General features: G+C 49.3%; 2 protein-coding genes across 2 annotated transcripts in view; one reads left to right on the forward strand and one right to left on the reverse strand.

The window, feature by feature from the left end:
* Nucleotides 1-9,836, forward strand: part of C15H17orf80 (chromosome 15 C17orf80 homolog) — a 10,164-nt gene extending 328 nt beyond the window's left edge. The window contains exons 2-5 of the mRNA XM_021678534.1: nucleotides 1,252-2,769; nucleotides 7,165-7,272; nucleotides 7,839-7,943; nucleotides 9,716-9,836. Of these exons, the coding sequence (XP_021534209.1) occupies nucleotides 1,278-2,769; nucleotides 7,165-7,272; nucleotides 7,839-7,943; nucleotides 9,716-9,738 (1,728 nt within the window). The 5' untranslated portion in view covers nucleotides 1,252-1,277 and the 3' untranslated portion in view covers nucleotides 9,739-9,836. The remainder of the gene's footprint in view (nucleotides 1-1,251; nucleotides 2,770-7,164; nucleotides 7,273-7,838; nucleotides 7,944-9,715) is intronic.
* Nucleotides 9,837-17,050: 7,214 nt separating this feature from the next.
* On the reverse strand, nucleotides 17,051-23,857 carry CPSF4L (cleavage and polyadenylation specific factor 4 like). Its single transcript, XM_021678455.1, is given in 6 exon segments — nucleotides 17,051-17,148; nucleotides 18,070-18,165; nucleotides 21,087-21,191; nucleotides 21,194-21,235; nucleotides 23,145-23,195; nucleotides 23,755-23,857. Coding segments are annotated over 6 exon segments (495 nt in total).
* Nucleotides 23,858-24,229: the final 372 nt, after the last annotated feature.

The following is a 24,229-nucleotide window of genomic DNA, read 5'->3' on the forward strand; positions in this document are numbered from 1 at the left end:
TACCTCCAAAGTAAGAATAATTAAAGTTCTTTGGCCAGAAACAGCTTCGTTTTGCCTGAGCTCATATAGGATCCTAAATGGATTGGCCAGGATTCTATGTATTTATTTTGTAAATGGTTTTAGTCTCATTTTTTGACCTATTCAGTAGTCAGAAGACATTCACAGTTAGTCATCTGTGATGATAGCATTTGCGTATTTATGTCTAGAAAAAGAATTCATTCAACTATCATATGTCAGGCTCAGTGCTCAAAGAGGTACAAATGATACATGGTATTATTTTTTCATGTTTTTACATGGTATGAATATCACAAAGATTTCAAACAATGAATTTGCTCATAGTCCATTGTACTTACTCCTTAAGTCAAAAATTGGGGACTCTGTCCCCTACACATATGTATCATTTGTACATCGTAAACACTTTTACATATACATGTATGTGTGTATACACATATTACTAATATGGTGTTACAGCTTCATTTCTCATGCTGAAATGATGGAAGGTCTTGCACCAAAGTGGATCTTCCATATACAACTTTGAAAACCATGACTCTAAGCAACAGCCTTCAGATCCTGGCCTGAGTTTTTACTCTTTACCATTCTTTTCTTAAATGATGTGTTTAAGGGGTTTTAACAATTTCTTTATTCTCCTGTAATAACCAGTTGACTTGCTGTAACCTTAAACAGCAAACATTTTAATCTGACTGGTATACTGAAGTTTTATTTATTTGAAGAGAGAGAGCACAAGCAGGGGGAGGGAGGGGGAGGGCCAGAGGGAGAAGCAGACTCCCCACTGAGCAGGGAGCCCCACTCAGGGCTCAATCCCAGGACCCTGGGATCATGACCTGAGCTGAAGGCAGATGCTTAACGACTAAGCCCCCAGGCGCCCCCTTACTGGTATTTTGTACAACTTTTTCTTCCATTAATTTAACCATTAACTTGTTAGATTTAAGTCTTTTGGCTTTCCTCATCTACTAGTTAGGGATGTTGAAAACCCCTTTGGTTGTTTTTTTGCTAACAGTTGATTCTTGGAAGACTTTAAGAAATGTAAACAGAAGTGAAGCCAGGGATATTTATCTTAAAACCGTGTCTTCTATTTTCTACCTCTGTAAGAAAAAGAATAAGTTAAAACACATTTCTTAGAACTTCCTTCAACCTAGGTTCTTCCAAATGAAAGGTACACATGTAAATGAAATGTTAGTAATTACTCTACTAACTATGTGCCCCTCATAATCTCCCATTTACCTTTTTCAGGAATAGGAGAGTGATACTCACCCAGGATGGAAGTGTGTCCTTACTGTAAAAAGCCATTTAAACGATTAAAATCCCACTTACCATACTGTAAGATGATAGGACCAACTGTACCGGCTGATCAGAAAGCTTGTCAGTCCAAGCCAGCTACTCGCCCACACGCTAAAAAAATGAAAGGGCCCATCACAGACTTAAGTAACGCTAAAGAGAGAAAGTTGGAGACGGAGAGTAAGAAGAGAAATACCAACTTGGTAAAAGACAAACCAGAACGGACAACAAAGTCTTTTCCACTATTGGCTTTTGGTTTGGAAAGAGCAAGTAATACAAAGGCAGATAAAGACATCCAGAATCAAGTTCAGTGCTCCATCAAAAAGTTGAAAAATACCGAACCAAAGATTACTTTCCAGGGAGAAACGAAGGCTCAGTTTTATGCGTCAGAGGACACCACTCCTAAAAATGAACTTGCGAAATATTTGCCTCCATCAGGGGAAAGTAGAAGTAACCTTCCAGAAACTGAAACATCTTTACCTCTTGGCCCAGTAGAACCTTTTTTATCAAATCAAGATAGAAAATATTCTTCAGCTTTACCCAGTGATATTCGGACCACTTCTACTGATTTAAGATTGGACAAAATTGATCACCCAAGACAGAAGCTTCTAGTAAATTTATCAGATAAGCCTATTGGTGATTATCACAGTTCTCCCATGAATCTCAATTATGGGGTTGAAAGAGTACAAACATCATTGTCAAGCAATGAGAGACAGTCCAAGGCCAGGGACCACCTCTCAGAAGTCTCTTCTGATGTTAGAGACTCTGAGACTCAAGAAAAGAACACTGAGTCACAATTTTTAAATTTTAAAGTTAGCCCAGTAGGTGATATCCCAGTCAGGGAGAACCAAGGAAAAGGACTGAACCTTGGAACAGAGGCACACGGGAGCAGAGGAAATGCAGAGAAAAGCGTATCTGTAAAAGCAATCCAGGAATGGGCTTCTGTGAACGGTGATGCAAAGAACATCAGTAGTGATGATTCAGCCACAGAGAAGAAACGTCCAGATGAAGGTCCCAGTTTAAATTTGTTCACTCCAAGAGAGACAACCTGCAGTGAGCTGCTTTCTGTGTCACAGTCATATAATCAAAGCCTTGCCTCTCTGGCTGTCAGATTTTTTCAAGAAGAGAAAGCAGAAGCCTGCAGTCCTAACCGAGTCCCTGTTGTGAAGGTGTTAACAGAGAGTGGTGAAGGAGCCTCTCTGCAGTACAAATTTGGCTGTGGGCCCCAAGTGTCACACCCTGGGTGCCAGCAAATCTTACATTCAGTCCTGCCTCACTCCTCTTACAGCCCCTTCAGTCCGATTGGCATTGCTGATAGGAAGACCCTTTCAAGCTCCCTGGGGCTGGAGTGGTTTCCAGAGCTCTATCCTGGTTATCTTGGACTAGGAGTATTGCCAGGGAAGCCCCAATATTGGAATGCAATGGCCCAAAAGCCTCAGCTCACCAGTCCCCAGGGGGAGAGACTCTCAAAAGGTAAACATGCTCATTTTCATGGGCCATCCAGCCCATCCATATAGCTCTGTGCCTTTTGAATTAATAAGGCTCAGATTACTCCTATTTTTGCTCATTCAGCTTATTTTTACCTAGGCACTCCAGTATACCAGACTTAAAATTATTCTGAAAACATTAATTCTTGCTCCAGAATTAGTACCGGTGGTGTTTGATCATTCTCTCTTCCCCTCCAAGCAGAGTTGAAGGTCGGACTAGGCCAGGTCAGCCGGTGACATTGATCACTTGCGTTTCTGCAGCAGGAGGAGGCATGGCCAGTAGATGTTGGGCAGGTGTTCAAGCTGTCTTAAGAGATCTAGTAAGAAATCGTGGACAGACAGACTGTGAGGCTGTCTCCTCAGAAGCCCTCCGGAGGCTCCTTGCCAGTGCCTGGAATGGTTTAAGTGGCCCCACAAGAGCTGGGAAGTTCCTGGCATTTCGGGAAATCCTCCCTTTTTCCTGCACGACCTGACCTTCAGTTATTGGACTACCTCTAGTTACAGTACATAAAGTTTCTTCATTTTCTTCACCAGGAAGCTTTAGATTTTTCTCTTTTTTTCAGGTTTCTAGAAGCACAGTTAGTTTAACATAGCATTCAGATTTCATGTGTGTGTATTATTTACTAGTGCTTTTAGCTTCGACAGGAGACCTGTAGCAACTCTGAATAGCTTTGCCCCTGAAAAAGTTGTAACATCTTTTCTTAAAAGGGACATATTTTCCCTCTCTGGTATATTTTATAAATTATTACATATTCACTAAATCCCAGGTCTTCTGGTCTGAAAAGCATTTTTTTTTTTTTTTTTTTTGGTACGGTAATTCATTCTTTCTAAAGATTTCAAAACAGAAGTGTAGTAAGTGAAGAGTGTTGCTAGCTGAAGCTACATCTTCGACTGCTTTAGTGGTTACCGGTTTTCCTACAAACAGACCTAACCTCTAGGCCCTCTTTACAGAGTTGTAGTCTGTCTCAAGTTCAGAGTTGGGTCCCCAAGCCCCTTCTCCATGTTGACATAGAATTACTGTTAACATTTGTGTTGCTTTGTTTTCAGAGTGCTTCCATCCGTTTTCTTATTTCAGCCTCACCACGCTGAGAAGTGGGCAGCGATTTCTCTGTTTGGCAGGTGATGAAACAGGCAGAGAGGATAAGTGATTGGTTCAAGGTCATGTTGCCAGTAGATGGTAGAGCAGCAGGTAGAACGCAGTCTCTTCAGACCACATTTCGCGCTTTCCACTAAACCGTATTGCAGAAAGTGCGCCTTAACTAGAAACATAGGTGGTTGTCAGATCTCCACTTCTTTGTGGTTTGCAGTGGCCCGTGGCAAATCTCTCTGGCAAGTGGGACTTCTGTATTTCCTGTACTGTCTTTAATAGTGCTGAGGAATGTCTCTGATATAGGCACTTGTCATTTCAGAGAAGGGGAGGGGACTTAACATTGGTCAGGTGATGACTGTACCAGACACGGCTAGGTATGTGGCATTATTACCTCATTCAACCTTCATGACAACTCAGGTGACTGTCACTGAAGTCAATGTCCCACCTTCCTTTATACGTGAGGAATCTGAGCCCCAGACATGTTAAGTGATGTGCCCATGTTAATACAGTTAGTGGTGGTCAAAGAGAGAACCTTAAGCAGGCTCCACGCTGAGTGCGGAGCCTGAGCTGAAATCGATTCGGACGCTTAACCAACTGAGCTACCCAGGCACCCTAGGCTCAGAGCTCTTCTGTTCTCTTTTATTGGTTGCAGTCTGCAGTACTCTGATTAATTTGGCAGACTGATAGTTCTGAGGACACCACAGAGTTGGGTTTCAGTAAATCGGGAACGAGAATTAGGCTTATGGAACTCGGCAGCATTAGGAGCCGTCTTGTGAGGTTTAATAAGGATTTTCACAGACTTACTACCCAAAAAAAGCAGTTCTCCCAGCATTAGCAAAAATAGATTTTAGAAGTTCAGGATTTAACTCCCTGGAGACTCAGCAAATACAAGTGTCTTAAGAGTCCTCAGCAATAGAAATTGGCTTTTGTTCAAAGGAAAGCCTTGCACGCGCTTAGCTGGGGATGCTTGGCTGAGCCTTGGCTGAATTCAGGTGCCTAGGCTTTCAGGACTCGAGTTGAAGAGATCTAGGTCTTTGGGTCCCAAATCTGGACAACTGACAGTTTCACATAGGATTAAAGATTCCTGGACCTCATCCCCAGAGACTGGTCCTGAAGTAGGGTCTAACAGTCTTGTTTGCAAACATGTCTTAAGTGTTTGTGCAGAGCAGCCAAGTTTTAGAGTACCACTGGTATTGGGGAGGCCACTGGAGTGGGGAGACGCAGACGCAACATAGGGGATGGGGGTATTGGCAAATGGGGGAAGGGAGGGAGAGGTTTGAAAAAACAGTTCATTGAACTACAGAAAGCAAAATTTGGCTGGTGGGGATAGCAGAAGGTAAAATGAGGAAACTTGGGGCGCCTGGGTGACTCAGTCAGTTAAGCATCTGCCTTCAGCTCAGGTCATGATCCCGGGGTCCTGGGATCAAGCCCTGCATCGGGCTCCTTGCTCTGCGGGGAGCCTGCTTCTCCTTCTCCCTCTCCCTGCTGCTCCCCCTGCTTGTGATTTCTCTCTGTCTAATGAATAAATAAAATCTTAAAAAAAAAAAAATGAAACCTTACAGGGTCATGGGTTTGGATGTTTTGGTTTTTTTGTTTTTTTAAGATTTTTTTTTTATCTTAGAGCACAAGTGGGAGGGGCAGGGAGAGAGAGAGAGTCTTAAGCAGACTCTGCACTGAGTGCGACGCCCCATGCAGAGCTTGATCCCACAACCCTCAGATCACAACCTGAGCCAAAACCAAGACTCTGACACTTAACTGACTACGCTGCCCTGGCGCCCTGCATCATGGGTTTTTAAAGGCCATTCTCTCATCAAATAGCATTTCCAGAAATAAACTATCCTGGTGAGATGCTTGAGACGGCACATGTGGGGCAGGATCAGGGCAGAACAGGAGTAGCACAAGCCAGGATGAGTCTGCTAGTAGAGGAGGCTGTGAAAGGGGAGGTTTTACATAAAAGAACATGTGACAACAGCCAGAGAGAGACCTGAGGGGTGAGTCACGTCACATGTCCAGAGTTCCAGCCAGGCCAGAGAGTTAATAGGAAGTATTAGAGGTACCCAAGGTAGGGACGGGACGGTTCCAGCGTTTCTGTGAGCAGAGCTGTTGTCACTAGGTTTGGGATGTAAGGACATCAACACTGGCAGGTCAAGGACAGGAGATGGCAGTGGGTGTTAGCATTCCTGGGCCCACAGCCAGGCCGAAAGGGATGTAGACCAGAACCCAGGGTCCCTGAGTAGCAGGAAGGATGAACTGGAGAAGCTCTAACAGAACTTCTGTGGGTTCTGAACTGGCCTCTCCTGGGCTTCAGGCTATTTTATACTCCAGCTTAGGGCCAAAACTGATGATGTTCATAAAAGTTTGAACTCAATGAAGGAGGCTGCTGGCTGGAGAAGGAACAGTTGAGGGGACACCCCGTTCCTGACATGGCAGGGGAAGTGGTTCTATAATTGGGAGTTTTCACGAAAGTGTCTCTTCCCATCTTTTTCCATTTTTTTCCAAGAAGAATGGATCATGTCATGCTTTGTTTTTTAAGAGATTAATCTTCACCTTGGTGAAATAATTATCTTCCGTGTAATTTCTTGGAAGGCAGCATGGTTTTTCTCATTGTTCCTTAATGTAACGAGTATTTGGGTAGCATTTTTATGTCCATAGCAACTTTTACCTCTTCTGCTAAACCTGTCGTAAATATTTGCTTCATTTATCCTTTATCCCGTTGAACCCCACCAAGACCAGAGAACCAGCAACAGTAGAGATTCCGTGCCTATCATTAAGCAAAAACAGGTGCAGGAAAGCTGTAAATAGATAGCATTAAACCCTCCCTTCTGATTCTACATTCGTTATTTACGTGTTAAACATAAATGAGAAACGTTGGCTGGTCAGTAGTAGTGGGGCTCATAGGGCACACATGTCGATTCTAGTACATGTAGTAACAAGGAGCAGTAGGTATTATGATAGTAGAAAGTCCTGCCTTCTGCTAAAATGTTTAGCAAATGGTGGAAAATGTAGACAGGTCATTCCATTAAGCATGTACACCTGGATCAGCTGCACAGTATGTTCATCAGATCAAAAAACATCTCCGGGTCCTGATCCCCAGGGGCTCCTTCAGCCTTTTGAGGAACCTCTTTCTGACTGGGAATCACTGGCTTTGACTTTGGGCACTTAGCTAACTGCAGCCCCACACAGCCCGGATCCCCTTCCTGCAGCCTGGCCCTGGGAACCGCGGGCACGGAGTGGCGGGAAAAAGCCTGAATCTAGATGAACCATCACAGTGCCTTCTGTTTGGAACCGTAGTTCCTTTGTTGGAAAGAAGCTCGACTGCTCTCAGGAGTTTGGAACCCCCGACCAGACTTACAACCTCCAACTTGTCTCTGATGAGGCTCTTGGGAGCTGTCCAGAAAGGTGAGCTGGAGTCACGGACTGTTGGGTTGTGTTGCTGGTTCCAAGCATTTGGAGAAGTTTCTCTTCCTTTAGCCATGGCTGTTACAGCAGGGCTAAGGGAAAGAGAGAAAGAGACCAGTGCGTAGGCTTCCTTCTCCTCTCTTTGTCTGTTTTTGCCCTGGAATCTGACATAATCGAGAGCACCAAAGCCGGCAGAACAGCTGCTGCCATTTTGGAACAGAGTTCATTTCTGTCCTGTCCCCCCTGCCACCTACCCTCGTCTCTCCCTTGCCCACCTTGGTCGTCCCAGAGCCAGAACTCTACACCTCGAGTTAACCAGTCTGTTTTCATCGCCCCACTCAAGATTGCGACTAACTCTCCAAACAAGAATAACTAAATGTATTAAAATTGTGGTCTTCAGGATTTGAGCCTCTTCGTCTATTTAAAAAATACCTATGTGGTGGTATGTCAATTCTGTGCATTACAAGCCCATCACCCAGGCTAACTGGGAGAACTTGCATAACTGGCAGGTCGAGGCCCCTAGTTACAGTTCACCATAGCAACCAGACATGTTTCTTTTTAAACAGGCTGGATCAGGTGCAGCACCACGGTGAGGAGTGGAGTTGGGGGCATCACCATGCTCTTTACGGGGTACTTCGTCCTGTGGTGCAGCTGGAGTTTCAGGCATCTGAGTAAGCCTTTTTGATATTTTTAGCCAAAATCCCAGGTCACGTCCCATTACAGGGACCTCCAGGGGACTCTCCGAATTGCTTTCTATAGGGCAGTGTTGCATTATCTGGCATGCCCTCGTGAATGAGCCACTGCCTTTGGTTTTTTATTACAGATTATGGTTATAATGAACTTTATAAGATTTGACTAGAATTTACATAATTGCTCCTGTGCTCCACGTGAGGTTTTTCCTGATGATCTGGTGGTCTTGTGCTTTCTCCTTTGAAAGTCGTTTGCCTGCCAGATCAGCACCCTTCTTTTTTTTTTTTTTTTAAGATTTTATTTATTTATTTGAGACAGAATGAGAGAGAGCATGAGAGGGAGGAGGGTCAGAGGGAGAAGCAGACTCCCTGCCGAGCAGGGAGCCCGATGCGGGACTCGATCCCGGGACTCCAGGATCATGACCTGAGCCGAAGGCAGTTGCTTAACCAACTGAGCCACCCAGGCGCCCGATCAGCACCCTTCTTAATCCCTGCCTTAAAACTTCTTTTTAGCATTGAAACCAAACAGCTCTATACCCCAAGAGTGGAGGAGAAACCATACAGCTCTCACTCATGTGTCTGAGGGTCACAGAAATCTTAGTTAACGTGACTTTCACCACATAAAACAAAAACATCCTTCTAGTTGGGAGTTTGAGCTTGCATCAGGTCTTACCAGGAGGAAAAATGTCTGAACTTCATTTCTCTTTTAGTCCAAGATGACTTTTCTCATTTTTTTTAAAGTCTTGTTTTATAAAAATGTTTTTATAGTTAAAATGTTTAAAAGACATTGTATAGAGGAGAATATCAAAAAAGCCCAGTATTTTTCCACAATTAAAAAAAAAAAGCCCAGGGGCGCCTGGGTGGCTCAGTCATTGGGCGTCTGCCTCGGCTCAGGTCATGATCCCAGGGTCCTGGGATGGAGCCCCGCATCGGGCTCCCTGCTCCGTGGCGCGCCTGCTTCTCCCTCTCCCACTCCCCCCTGCTTGTGTTCCTGCTCTCGCTGTCTCTCTCTCTGTCAAATAAATAAAATCTTAAAAAAAAAGAAATCTCAAGAAAAATTAAAAAAAAAAAAAAGCCCAGTCGCTTTCTGAAAACTTTTGGTGTAAAAGTACAGGATAACCATTAATACCAGTGTAATTCACAAATGGTTAATAGGACTTCTAAAATACCAGGACTTGGGGTGGCTCAGTCAGTAGAGGATGTGACTCTTGATCCCAGGGTCGTGAGTTCAAGCCCCATATTGGGTGTGGAGCCTACTTAAATGAAAAAAAAAAAAAACAAACACAGGACTTGACTCTAATTGGATTTTTTGACTGATTCGGTGTCTAGTAAGTGGGAGAGCAGGTCAAGTAGCAGAAATGGGACTGTGGTAAATTCCTACACATGGCTGGTGGGGAGCTGGTAGGTGGTGTGTGATCCATCCACCTGTCTGTTCATGAGAAAGAGGAGTTCCTTTCTGATCAGCCTTGCATACGTGGAGACTCCTAAAAACCTTGACTGACTTCTTTCCCAGGGACAAGGCCTCCCCATAAAGGCTTACCTGTCTGAAAGGGCTCAGTTGGTTGATACCTGAGGTTTGTTTTTCACATCTTTGAATTGAAGAAAGTGAAGCAGAAATTTCTGATTGCACCTAAGACTTTATTTCTGAATCTGTAAAACAAAGGGGAAACGGAATGATCTCCACAGGCAAGAGACAGAAACAGTCTTTAGGAGTGGCCTCGTGGATCCTTACACTTCTGTCTGTTTATCCAAAGAGCTGCAGCGCTGGCGTAAGTGATGACCTGGACACCGAGTACGGAAGCTTGGAGCCTCCAGAGAGCGTATGCTGGGGACACCTGCAGTGCAGATTTAACAATTTAAAATGGTTTGGGGGAGAGGGAGTGAAAAGAATAAAATTATTGGAATCTAAAACAGTTACAGAGGAAGTCCGTTTTTTTAATGTGGACAGGTCTGGTTCTGGGTGGACATTTCTTTGGCTGGCTCTCAAGAGTGACAGTGATTGAACAGACTTCTGTTTGCTCGTAAAGGCTGCTGGTTTTCAGGGAGGCATGAAGATGACAAAGGTCATCACTAAAATTTTTTAAATAATTATTTCTTAGTTCTCAGTAAATAATAATCTCACTTTTAAATATTTCTCCCTAAAATTATTCTCTAAGCTTTGGCATTTTATTATTCATCCATACAAGATACCAGGCTACATGCATACTGATCCAGAAGAGTATGTGTGAAGTGGCAGAAAATGAGCCTACATCAGGCCCTTTTGGGGTCCCTGACCAGATCTTGGCAGGCGTGAGAAACAAAAGAAAGTAAGGTGGATCCAGAGTTGCAGGTGAGCCTATGAAAAGTCCGTAATATATTTTTAAGTTGGTTAAAATGAAATCACACACTAAACAGAATTTTAAATCACTTTTTATTCATATTAAGTGAGTATAATAGTGAACAAATGGTTTCTGTTTATCATGTCCTCCTAGAAACTTCCAGAATCCCACCCCATCCCTTCCTAAGAATTTCTGTGAAATACTCTGACATCCTTTTTACTTTGTTAGGACTGTTTTTGGCTGGTGGGTTTTCCGTGTCTCTTCCCCCATCAAAATATTCAGTGTTTTTTTCTAATTTTATGGCTTCTGCTTTGGCCCCTAGACAGTAGCTCGATAGAAAAGATAGATAGTAACTGGATAGCACAGGCGGATGACTTTTGCTCCAGTCCCTTTTCCAACACAGGGATTGATTATCTATCATAGATCTGTTTATATCTACCTGTTTGCTTTATATACACACACACACACATATTTTAGCTTTGATTGTGATATCCTCACCAAATACACGAGATCAGTCCCTGTTTTGTCCCAGCTCCTTCAAAACCACAAACAAGCAGGTGTGCTGTTGTAAGGCAAGCATGTATTTATTTGTACGTCTCTTCTGTCTTCTCAAAACTTGAATTTTGGCTCTATCTTCTGCTTTATCTACCTTTTCTATCCCAGCCCCCAGTCTCTCTCCTTCTCTAATTATCCCCAGTGGGAGTAATTTAATTCTGCATCAGTTGCTCATGGTTAGGGGAAAGGTATACTAGAATTCTCCATAAGGAAAAATTTACGGCTGAGGAAGAGTACTGCATTTGGCTATTTTAGTCTAATATTACTAAGAACTTCATTGAAATTCCAAAGACTGTAGCTTTCATTTTGAAAGGACTTTGTGCCCATTCTTTGCAAATGCCCTTTAAAAGAGGCACTTAGGGAGGGATTCTCCCTGCATTTCCCCCTTGGTCCTTAGTCTAGGTCAGAAACCCTCAGGCTGCCAAGGTAGAGGACAATGCGGTCTATGATGGCCTCATTGATGGCCTCCTGCCCACTTCCCCAAACCCCTCAAGTCGGGCTCAGCAGGCTACAGTGGCCCTCTGCACAGGCCAGCCCTCTATCTGTTTTGTAAATAGTCTTCCCAGAGCACAGCCTGCTCCCCACTTTGACCACTACTGTAAATAAACTAGTGTCACTTGTCACTTGAATGCTAGAACAATGAAAAGGTTTCACTTAATTTATATGTCACAATAAATATTTTACATCCCTGAAAATAAGTTCCTTAACGAAGAGAGTGAACTACATAATGATCCCACCAGTCCCTAAAAGGAGAGCTGCTTCATTTTGCCACGTTTAAGACAATGGTAGGATCCAGCATTCAAAAGAGGATTTTTAATCTGACGTGATCAATACCAAGAATCTTAACTCACAGGTAGCAGGAACGAAGAAAAAGAAGAGTCTTAACTGAGGTCTTTGAATTTGATACTGAGCATGGATTCTTAAATGATCGAGGGACTTCGCAGAAGCCATGGGCAGTGTCTCTGGATTCTGGAGTTCCTTGGTAACGGCCACCGCCAGACAGGGAGAGTTCCTGTCCGCTCACTGCTGCCATCTGGGGTAGGAGTATGCTTAAAGACCTTTCATCAAGTCTTTTAAGGATTTCTTCATAATGTTCCAAATAGTCTTGAGTCGTTGAGGTCAGCTGACAACTGTGGATTCTTTTCCGGGATTCGGGTCCAGACAAACTCGCATGATCAAGGGATACACTTTATAGCTCCCACTTGCAAGAGTAATGTAACTCTGGTTTATGAGGATACATTTATTACTTGAACATGCAAATATCCCTACAAGATAAGTTCATTTGCACAGCCAGTCCCAGTCATGCATGTGATCTGGCGGATGCAAGGCTTCATCCGGCAAGACTAGAGATTCTTTTCCAAACTGGAAATGTAGACGAGTGAACCTGAGCTCCTGAAGCCAGCGCCCTGTAGACATGAGACAGGAGTAACTGCTCTTCTCTTCACAAAGCCAAGAAAAAGTCAGGAATGCTCGTAACTTGATGGGCCATGTTAAAAACAGCCTCCTTGATTTTGTCTCCCCAAACGATGCTCCGTACCTTCCGCGGTCCTGGCAGGAGCCCCTTGGGTGAGCAGCAGTGCTTAGGTTTTGCTTCCAGTTCAGCAGTGTGAATTTGCCAACACGTCTTCCAGCAGTGGGCAGAGAATCCATACAAACAGTCCCCATCCGCCTTCCTGTCCATCCAGCGGCAGAGTTACTGTGATAGCCAGGCTCCTCTCCACCTTTGAGGAGACTCGCAAGGAGGGTCCCGTTCTGGAAGGCTGAAAATCCTCGCAGGCAGGCCGCAATGCCCTGGCTGCACCCTTGTGGTCTGCAGGGTGGGTTAACCCTGGCATTAGCTCCTGGAGTTTAAGCCTGAGTGAGAATATCTGAAATCCTGAGTGTACTGGGGAAAGTACTTTTGTCTAATACACATTAAAGTGTTTAGCTATTAAAGATAATCATTTGTTCTATTAGCAAAGGGGTGTTTTACTCCTTATGAGAAACTATCTGCTGCCATTGTTCTTAGTCCTTGTTTGTCCTGATTTACAGATTATCCTAATTACCCTGTTCCCTGTGCTCCTCCACCATGGGATCACCACCACTCTTCAGAACAACAACATTTATATATATATACACATATATATGTATTTTTTTTAATTCCCCTCTTACTATCTGCCTCTTCCAGCCCCTCACCTTTGAGTTGGGTGGGTGTGGCCCTGGGCAAGTTATCTAACTTACTGGAGCCTTTCTGGTCGGTCCGAACTATAAGGTGGGGACGATCATACATACTTTGCAGAGATTCGGGGAGATGAGAAGTCCCGCATCAGTAAATTCCAGCAAAGGCTGACATGAAGCAGGAATTAAATTATAACAGCTCTTCTGAAACCTCCATGGCGTCATCCCGCGTTGAGATTCTAAACTTGAACCAAGCAGAAAGACCGCACCACAATTCACACGGCAGTCCGGCTGCCGTTCGGGTGCCTGCTCCGTCAAAGCCAAGTGCCGTGCCGAGTTCTTTACCTCCGTGCTCTCGTTCTGTCCTTCGGTCCACCCTGTGAGGCGGGTGCTCTGCTCATTTTTCACCATGAGGAAGTGGAGGCTTGGCGTGAGGCGGTTTGCCTCCAAGGCTGCGTGGTGTGGGTCTCAGCAGCCCGGTGCTGCTGCCGTGCTGTGGGCCTGCCCTGGCCCCTTACCCTCCAGCTCCAGGTGGGCCAGCATCTTCCAGGCTGCCCTGCTCGCTTACCCTCCAGCTCCGGGTGGGCCAGCATTCTTCCAGGCTGCCCTGGCCCCTTACCCTCCCGCTCCAGGTTGGCCAGGCAGCTGGCTCCATCCGCCAAAGGGTGTAGGGAGGCTGGTCCTACCACACACCTTCTGTTTTCCCCATTTCCCCGAAAGGCTTGGCTTAGCCTCCCCGCTCCTCTCCCTGTGGACTTACTCACAGTGGCCTTTGACTGAGGCATCAGCATAGATAGTATGGCATTAAATGGGCCGCGTCACTCCCTTGCCTCCCCAAGGTCAGCCCTGTTCGTAGCACCTCCCTCCCCGTAGCTCCTCACATGAGGCACGGGCCAGACAGGGAAGCAGCTGCTGTGCTAAGGAGACCTGTTGGGTTTAATCGTTGAGAGCAGCCGGTGAGACGGTCCGCACAGAACCGCCGCGTGCAGCCGGGCTCTGGCGGCCGTGCACGAACTGCGCAGAGCGCGACACCTGCACTTGCCACACACCTGACCTTGGGGTGTACGCACATTCTGCTCCCCCATATTACGGGTACTGCGTCCTACCACAGTCCATCTGCCTCCAGTCCTGTTGTGTTTTTAGCAGCTCACTCCCTCACAGGATGAGAGGAAATAAGCCTGCCTGCGGCGGGCTGTTAATCCCGCATCCCCTGCCCTGTGGAGGCTGACACAAGGGCTCACTGGGCCCTGGGACCAGAGGATCCCACAGAAAGGCCATTGGGTGTCTTCGCTAGAAGGTCTTCGGTTAGCCCACAGAGCAGGGCTTCCTTTTTTGATAACTCCTACCTGTTGGGCGTCTTACTGCGCTGGCTGGCATAATGGCCCACGCTTCGACACTAAAAGGAAGAGATGAGTGGTGTGACTTTTTGTAAATTCAAATCCCAAGAGGAATACCCTAACCTGTCTAGGGAACCCTGAGAGCTAGTTAGCTGTCATTCTAAGGAGTTTGATGGATGCTCTCTTAAATGAAGCTCCATCTCAGGCCTGAAAGACCTTGAGATTCAAGCCAGGATTTCTGTCCCAGAGAGCAGACCTGCAGATGTTCAGAGGCCCCAAAATCAAATGTATGAGAAAGGCAGCTCTGCACCCTTCCCTCTCCTGATGGAGCCTTCTCTATCAGTATAGAGGAGTCAGAAGCACAGGACAATGTAGACGTTATCTCATGAAGTTACGTTTTTCTTTCTGATAAGCCAGAAAATAGCAAAAACACAACAAAACCAGAAAAGGTGCTACGTTCCCTTCCTTACCAAATCCTGCCCCCCGAATCTTCATGTATGAACTCAGAATTCGTAGGCAGCAAAGGAGGAGGTGAAAGCTGTTTAACTTACTAGCTTTTAAAGAAAGAAAGTCTTGTCTGGCCGGAGATGTACGTCAGTTGAGGTCGTGGAGACTTAGAAACATTGGGGTTACCGCTGCTCCCCACCCCCCTCATTTGTACCCCTGTCCCCCAGTGTGGTGGTCTTACCTGACCAACGGCAGCCACTCCCCCCTCCCTTGCCCTCAGCGGGGCAGTGGCCTGGTCTGTCCGCGGCGACTCATCATGTAGCCCGGGCCCTGCTCCAGGGCCCTGAGCCCCAAGCGATAGGAGACCAGGGGCTCCTGGGGCCGCCTGAGGGTGGAGAAGCAGGTACTCCGTGGTCAGGGAATGGGGCTTGCGAGGCTCCCAGGCAGAAGCAGGAGGTGCTGAACCCCATGGCCGGTTGACGAGCTGCTAAGGTCAGGAGAAAACTGCAGACATGGTGGCTTTACACCAAGGGCAGAGGCTCTGGCCAGGTGTTTTGGCGGAAACCTGGTTTCGAGATGCCCTTAGTGACAGCTTTCATTGCCAAAACATGCCTCCAGATGAGAGTTAAAATGGGCTTGGGAATGGCCCAGAGTCATGGAAGAGGCTTCCCACCTTCTAGCAGAGATCCCACTCAGAGGCAGCAGGGGGCGCCCTCCCGAGCTGGCGCGGGCCTTCCCTCCTGCGGAGGGGCCGGATGTGGGCGCACTGATGCACAGCGGCTGAGCAGAGGCCTGTTCCCACGCCTGTTCTGACCTCTCTGACCCCACCGGCAGCCCAACATTCAGTCATCCAGGCCAGGGGTCAGCAAAGGCTTTCTGTGGAAGACCAGATAGGAAGATGTTTGGCTTTGCAGGCCATCTGGGCTCTGTGGCAGCCACTCAGCCCTGCTGCGTAGGCCCGAGACCAGCTCTGGAGGATGCGGAAGCCGTGAGCTTCCCCCGATCCAGTAAAACTTCCAGAACGGACATTCTCATTTTCTCGTGTTAACAATATGTTCTTTTGTTTGCCTTTTTCCCTAATCTTCTTAAACAATCATTCTTGGGTGCCAGGCTGTACAAAGACAGCAGTGGCCAGATTTGGCCCACAGGCTGTAGTTTGCTGACCCCTGATGTGGGGAGGTGCTCTTCGGTGCTTGATAGCAGTAAGAAGGGTATATGTTCCCAGAGAGACTGGGCACAACCAGGAGGGCCCGGATTCGGAATAACACCTTTGGACCACAAATACGGAGCTGGGCCCCTCGTTCTTTATTTTAAAACCTCACACGTTGGGCACCTGGTGGGCTCAGTTGGTAGAACATGCAACTCTTAATCTCGGGGTTGTGAGTTCAAACCCAATGTTGGGCATAGAGATCACACACACACACACACACAGACACACACACACGGGGTCGTGAGTTCAAACCCCATGGTGGGCATAAAGATCACACTATCCAGCCAAGGAGAAGGAAAGCCGCAGGGGCTGATAAGCTGAGCAGTCCTGCAAGAAGCAGAGGTTACAGAGGTTGGAGGGGATTTGGGTGGTGGCGTGTGCCTTTCCTGGGGTGGGTACTTGGAGCAGATTGTGTGAGAGAGGGCAGCTGGGCATAGTGCTGTGCCAGAGAGAGAGAGAGACAGAGAGAGAGAGAGAGAGGGAGCTCCCCAGGGAGCATGCGCAGTAAAGGGAGCCAGACACACCTGCCCTCTTCCTGCCTGCACTCACCTTCGTGTAGCTCGAGTTGAATAAAAAGATTCATCTTGGGACTGAAGGAAGTAGAGAGAAATGATTACAGCCTGGCTCCACCCACCCCACCCACCCCACCCCACTCTCACCCCTGTCACCTGCTCATTAGCATGTTCCGTGTCAGCCTGCTGCAGATTTCCCATTTCTGAACCCTGTGGGAAAGGAGCCCATACCCCAGCCAGGGGGATGAGGGAGAACTGCAGAGGGTTGGGGTGGCTGTTAAGGGTTTCTACTCATTTCTAGAACAGTTTGTGAAGAGCTGTATGTCCATGCCCAACACGAATACACATTATCAGCCTGGGGTATTCAGTGCAGCACCAAGTGGGGGAAGCGGGTGTGGGTGTGCCGGGTAAGCTAGCAAGGAAAACACTGGGCAGATGCTCACCAGACACTTCATTTCCCACCTTGGGCCAGTGAAGGTATGGAAGGATCTAGATCTAGAAGCCACAGAACGGACCCCGTACTAAGTGGGATTTGCTGATCCAGGGGTCATACTTACTGTGCAAATTGGCAGTGGGGGCCCTCGGGGCAGAAACCCACTAAGTAATTAACACACATTGTCTTATGGACATGGCAGTGCTTACACAGGGGACCTGCTGGGCAAAGAACAACCAGAAACACACATGACAAAGCTCAGCGGAAGGGTATAGCAGTCACAGGCTCTCCACCTCACAGGGTGCATAAATCTCCCTGTCCCTTCCAGACCACCCAAAGCACCTGCTTCCTAGCCGCGTGACTGAGAGGGGAAAGGAGACCTCGGAATGTGTTGGGGTGGGTCCCGAACAATGGGGTTGGAAGCGTCCCAGCACACTGCATCTTGGCGAATTGATGTGGTTGAGGACAGTCATGTGCCATCTTTATTTAGCTCCAGAAAGTACAGCTGGGGAAAGGCTGACCCCACAACCTGCTTATCCTCCCCTAAAATCCCCCAAACCAACACTGCCAAGGCCTCAGAGCAATTCGCCTGAAAACAAAGGAAAACAAAGCACGTAGTCCTCAGAGCAGAGGGACTGTGATGGGGGGAAGCTGCTGCTTAATGGGGTAGATGGAGCAAGCTTCAGTGACAGCACACCCCCGGGGCGGGAGGGGGGGGTTAAAAGAAATAGAGAAGAGAATGTAGATGAACTATCTCCTGTGGGCCCCTATGCCAAGGGCTTCCCGTGGGGTCCTAGATCTGACCAACTCCGTAACCCTACAGGGGAGGGGTTTCCCCTTTTCGTAAGTGAGGAAATGAGTTCAGCAACTAGTTCAAGGTCATACAGTTGATGCACTTTGAAGTCACCAGGATTGGAACCCAGGTAAGCCTGCTGCAAGAAGCCAGCTCTGTGCCAGGTCCTTCCATTGTTGGCTGAATGTTAACAATGTCACAGAGCGGGCCTGGGGAGAACGATGGAAGGACCTTCTGTTGGGAAGGCCCCACGGGCTTCATCAGGAATATGCCTCCTTCCCCTGCCAGGGACCCCCCCACACACACGTCCGGATCACCTAGTGCTCCCTTTCCATTGGGGCCTCACCATCCTTGCAGAAACCTTGGTCATACCAAGGACAGTCTCGGGTCTTGAAAGCTGGCTTCACGTGGAGAAAGGCACATTCCTTGTTGTTGCAATCACCTGAAAAATCCAGCATTCTTTAAATGTAGGCTCATCTTTATTGTTACTTCCGCCCTCCCCAAACTGGCCTGACCTTGCCCCTTGCATAGAAGCCACTTGCCTGCCGTCTGTCATGGGCCACTTTTCCAAGACAGCAAGGTTTTTCGAATCCTTCCTGCAATCTAAGGGGGTTGGATCCCAATACTACATGCCAAGCAGGGCTTGGGTGGGAATAAACACATCTGGAAGAGCTGAGGCAGGGCCAGAGATCCAGAAGGAGGGGCCGGAACTGAAGGCATTTGGAGGCCACCAGAGAGGAAGGAACGAGAGGAGAGGCGGGGAGGGGAGACCCAGAGCGAGCAGCTAACGATCCAAGAAGACACACCGTGGATGCTGATGAAAGCCCTCTCATCTTCATCACTACCACACCTACAATGTTTCCAGAACCACGGCACAGTCCTTTTCGGTGGAAATGCCAAGAAGAGCAGAGTAGTGCTCCCAAGTTGGCACCAGGATGATGTCAGACTCGACATGAGGGACACCTGTAGCTTCACAACGCCTGCGCTGTAATCGGTCTGTGGGTTGGCCCAGGACTCAGGTCCCCTAGAAGGAGCCAGCCCTGTTGGACAGACCACGTGAGAGTTGTGGTAAGAACCCCCTTAGTTTTCTCTTAGGGGCCCAGGGGCTTTGAAGGAGCCATGGGGAAGATTCGGCTCATTTCTCACCTCTTGAGTAGAGAAGCGGTGAATGCTTCCAATCTCATCCTCCTTAAAAATCTACAACTTGGTGCTTCTCAGAACCAAAAGGAACTTCACGGGGTTCACCCCATTGGCTTTCAAACTGCTCCAGAGATCTATTTTCTACACTGTGCTTCTGCAAAGCAGGTTTCACCTGGAGAACAGTGCACAGATACCGAAGAGCTTTAAACTACTATTCCCTCCAACCCTCCCATCTCACGAACGAGGACACCAGGGCTCAGAGAGGGGAAATGCCGTGGCCACGATCACCGGGCTTCCTCGCATTGACGAGGGGTTTACGTGCTCGGCGTCTGTGTGCAGCCCTTGGCCGAGCGCTGACTCGGAGCTCCGGCCTCCTGAGGAATGGAGTGACATACCCCAGGGCTGGTGAGCATTTGACAGGCCAGGTGGTGGGAAGTCACCTGTGCCAAGCTCCCTTTCTGCCTCGGCCTGGATGCACGTCTCCGTGTTCCTCTGATGGCCAGCAGGTGGCACCGCACCCCACCCTCCACTCCGCGTTTCCGAGCCAGCCGCAGGGCCCAAAGCCCCTGGCCCCCTTCAGCTGCCCCTTCGCGCTCCACCACCTCCCAACATAAGGTTCCTTTTTTTTTTTTTAAGGTTTTATTTGTTTATTTGACAGAGAGATAGCGAGAGCAGGAACACAAGCAGGGGGATTGGGAGAGGGAGAAGCAGGCTTCCCGCCGAGCAGGGAGCCCGATGCGGGACTCGATCCCAGGACCCTGGGATCATGACCTGAGCCGAAGGCAGACGCTTAACGACTGAGCCACCCAGGCGCCCCCAACATAATGTTCTAAATAAAACAACTTATTTGCAAGAAGAATGATAATTACTTTGATAGGATATTAGAGATATTCATTTACTCCAAGAGCAGAAACAGAGGTTACAAACTACCATCAATGATTTATATGGATGCCCCTCACAGTGAGAGGTATTTGAGGGCAGAAGGGAACCTGGTCCTATCCCTGTGACCGTCCCCAGCACAGTATCCGAGTCCCCAAAGAAAACCAAACCAAGTTTTACTGAAGGAATGAATAAGAGGCATTTTTAAATGAAAGAGGTTTAGGTGGTGACCAAGGGGAGCCGGGATCCAGATAAACTTTGTCTTTCCTTTCAAAAAAACACAAGCGGGCAGCTGAACCTCAACTCCGAGCAGGCAGGACACAAACTTTGGCCTGGGAGGAGCTCTTTGAGGATGCTTTGCTTTCTCCCCACATACCCGGGACTACCCCCCACCACCCCCCGCCATTGGCACTAATGAAGGACAGCTACCCCTGGAGCTGTCTCAGAGAGGTCCCTGGAGACTGGGCCAGCTCTCTCCCCCCAGGTCACTCTTTTGGAACACAGTTTGAAAAGCACTAGACTAGATAATCCCTAGGGCTCCTTCCAGCTCCTGAAAGAACTGAGCTGTAGAATTTTATTGGGAAGATATTTTATGAGATCTGAAACACTCTCAGACCGTTCTTAAAGGAGGTGACTAGTGGCTGTGTCTTCCCCCTCTGCAGCCCTGTGGATGACAAAAGGAGGTCCTGAGGCCAGAGGGCAGGAGAACACGGTCCAGACCTGACCACACAAGATAACTTGAGAGGCTAGGGCCTCTGAACCTCACGACTGTATGTTTACAGTTACCTTGCACTGCCCATCAGAGATGCTAGCTTTCCACTTACGGAAGCAATGTGAAGTTTCCTTCTAAAATAAGACTTAATAATAGCAAGACAATGGAGAGAGCAGACAGGTCAGTAGCACGCATGGGTGCTCTGTGTGTTGGGCAAGCATCGTGAAAGTGACTTCCAAATGCCAGTTTGGGGCCCCCTGGCCCTGACCCACCCCGGGACTGAGAGTTGGCCCGTTCCAGGCTTGTTTCCGGACAGTCAGTCCGGGTCTGTGATGAGGGAAACAATTCAGCCTTTGATTCCAGCCACACCCTTCCCTTCCCTGGGGGGCGGGGGCGGGGGGGGGGGGGGGGCGGGGGACCTGCGGGGCAGTGAACAGGGACGGACCCCAGAGTACAGCTCCCCTGCATCTAGAGGGCTGGAGAAGCGGGCACCCGAGGCTCAGAGAGGCCTGGTCTGCCCCCCGAGGCAGGCACAGCCTCCTTTGAGTGCCCCCCTCTCAAGACCTCGGCCCCTCTCACGGTCCCCACTGCCAACCTCCGGGGCAAGGCCTGGAGCCAGGAAGGGGCATTACCGAACTTGGAGTAGAAGTAGCACTCGGGCATCCTGGTGACGTCGTGCTGGTCCCAGAAACTGCACTGGTCGCCCTTCTTACACAGGCCCCAGAGCCAGTGCTTACCATCAGCTTCCCCCCCCGGTTGTGCCGGAACGGGCAGAGTTTCCCTGGGAACACCAGAGCACCCAGCTGCCCACAGCCTGGACCCAGCTCAGGCCTGAAGGAACGCCCCAGGAGAGGCTGTGGATCAGACCCCCGCTGCCCTCCCTTGATCCCATCACCCGACCCCTGGTGGAGCTGGAAGCAGGGCCAGAGGCAACACGGAGGATGCTCGGTAGTCCTGACAGGTGGCTGTTGGCATGACCACACCTCTGCCCAAACTCTCCTCTCTGCCTGGCCTGCCGTCGCCCTTCTCCACCCCCGGGGAGCCCCAGGGGGTCAGGGCAGCTCCCAGGCGCCTCACGGCCCCCCTCTCCTCCAGGCTCATGGTGGGGCCCCTACCAGAGAGCAGAGCCACGGTTCCAGCCCAGGGCTCCCACCCAGCACGGTCTGGGGCACCCAGTGCTCCCGAAGGGCCTGTTAAAATCAGGTCTTAAAAACTCCCACAGGGGCACCTGGGTGGCTCAGTCAGTTGGGCGTCTGCTTTCAGCTCAGGTCATGATCCCAGGGTCCTAGGATCGAGCCCCGCATCAGGCTCCCTGCTCAGCGGGGAGCCTGCCTCTCCCTCTGCTTCTCCCCCTGCTCATGCTCTCTCTCTCTCTGTCAAATAAATAAATAAAATCTTAAAAAACAAAAACTCCCCCAAAGGTTATGTTTCCTGAGTCTGGAGAACTAAGGTGCTGACCTAAGAGCCAGCTCTGTAACAACTTAGAAGGAAGTGGAAATGTTCTATGTAACTCTGTTATCTTCCCACTGGGGTATTGCCAACTGCACGAAGGATGCTCCAGTTCCTAAATTCCTGAGCAGGACCAGCCTCAGGCTTGGCGGACTCTCAGATAGAAGGGGAGGGAAAGTGTGAAGGGCTTCTTTGTACCTAGTCCTCCCGTCACCCGGGCCTGTGACTTGCTCGGGCGTGACCTCCCGCAGGAGCAGTGGTATTTCTTTGCAAGAGGGTGTCACTGTGAACCACTGCTTTGGAGGAAGGACCCGAGGCGGCATCTCAGTCCTGGCTGCATAGAGCCTCGAGTGAGCAATGAGCTGGTTTCCCTCTCACCCCGTCATCCAGAGCCAACACACCAAATGAGGTACGAGGTACATGGCAATAACACCCCAGCCCCTCCCTGCCTGGGCCCTTCCTGGCCTCCTGGCTTCCCAAGAGCAGGATCACTTAGATCCGAAAAACTGGTCCTAAATTCATTCACAATAGCAGGGTTATTTAACCTGGATCTCTAGGGGGACTGGGAACCCCCAGATTGAAGACAAGACTTTTTGGGCAACTGTGTATTTCTACAGGAAGGGGCTGTGAGTAGTTCATGAGCCAAAGGTTGAGAAAAACCCTGGTTGGATTCAGGCCTCCTGTACCGGGGGAGAGGGGCTTCGAAGGAGGTATCACTTAATCCAAGTTGGGGTGGGGGAGAAACAGATGACACTGGTAGCATTTCAGAGACGGAAATGGCCACAGCTTAGGACATAAAGACTACATAGAACAGCTGACCAGGTCCCATATTGATGCAGAGGGTGAGAAGGGGAGGGGAGCGGGGAGAAGGGCACTGCTTTCCTGGCTGGGAGGAAACTCAAGAAGCCCGGGGCCTCCCGGGAACACACAGGCTGAAACCCCCAAAACACTCACAACCCCAGTAAGGTGGGAAGAAGGGAATGTCCCCTTCCAGGTAGCCCTGGGTACCCTAATCAATGCTGCTGGGCCAGGGAAATCCTTAGTGGGGAGGGGAAGGCTTCCTGAGGGATGTACCCACCCACCTGCCCTTGTAAGGAGTTACAAGACAAATTCGACTCCATTCCAACCTCCCCTCCCCAGGTGCAGATTCGACACCCTAGTCCAGGCCAAGCAGAACCCACCGTAGTCTAGACTGCCCCTGCACACACACCCCCCACCGCCAGGTTCTCCTGCTGACCCACCTTTGTCACAGAGCCCTTTAGCGAAGAAGCTGCACACAGCCGAGCCCAACTCTAGAAGGGAAGGAAGGAAGGTAGCTTCTTCAGAGGCTGCAGCTGCTGGAGGGGCTTTTCCTACTCAAGAAGTGCCCCCCTACCCCGAACTTCCCTGAGGCTTGGGCCTGGGGGCCCCCAAGTTCCTGGCTTTTTGGATGCTGGCCTCCAGAACCAGCCCCGAGACCTCAACACCTAAGCCCCCCAACTCTGAAACAGAGGGGATGGAGGGGCACAAGGGAGTTCAGGGGGCCAATGTGGAATTTCCTGGCTTCTCACAATTCACCTTCTGTGTCTCTCTGCTTGCCCAGTCTGGGAAATGGGCTGCCTGGAAGTCAGCCCCATTTTCCTGGAGTCCTGGAGAGGATGTAAGAGGGGAAGCCTGAGCCCCTAAGGGAGGGACTAAGCTGGGAATCACAGGTGGCCGGCCCCAGCCCCGCTGCCTCAGTCTCCCTGGTGAGCGGCAGTGAAGGGGCTGCCCCCTCAGGAGCTGAGCAGAGAAGCCTCCAGAGAAGGCTGGGGAGAGGGGGCCTGGCACAAGTTCCTCCAGAAGGATGGCTGACAGCCTGTCCTCACTCACTGTCCATGCCCTGGAAAGGCAGGAGGCCAGTGCCCTTCGGCATCTCTACGTCCTTCTCGAAGGTGAAGGTGAGCTGCTCCAGCCCAGCAATGACCTCTTGCATCTTCCACCTCCTGCCCAGGCTGCTAAAACCTGCTCAAGCCCCTGCAGGTGGACCTTATATAGCTCATCCCTTAAGGGGCCAGGCTCTGATGCCGCGCCCCTTATCCCCGGGTGCCAGTGGCCAGGTGACGTCGGGGCTACGCTCCAGGCACAGATCTCACCACACCCACCGGATGCAGGTGCAGACGCCCCAGGGCCCCATTCCCCCGCACGGAGTACAGGACATCCCGCTCACAAGGCACGCTGCTGGGGAAGAATTAGCAAAGCCCCCCACGCTGCTCATCTCTCTGCGGGTCCTCAGACATACACACAACAGATGCGCAGACATTCCCAAACCTGTGCTCATTCTTTCAACATGAAGACAAAGCCACAG

The sequence above is a fragment of the Neomonachus schauinslandi genome, chromosome 15 (assembly GCF_002201575.2).
Source record: "Neomonachus schauinslandi chromosome 15, ASM220157v2, whole genome shotgun sequence".
In the NCBI taxonomy this organism is placed as follows: domain Eukaryota; kingdom Metazoa; phylum Chordata; class Mammalia; order Carnivora; family Phocidae; genus Neomonachus; species Neomonachus schauinslandi.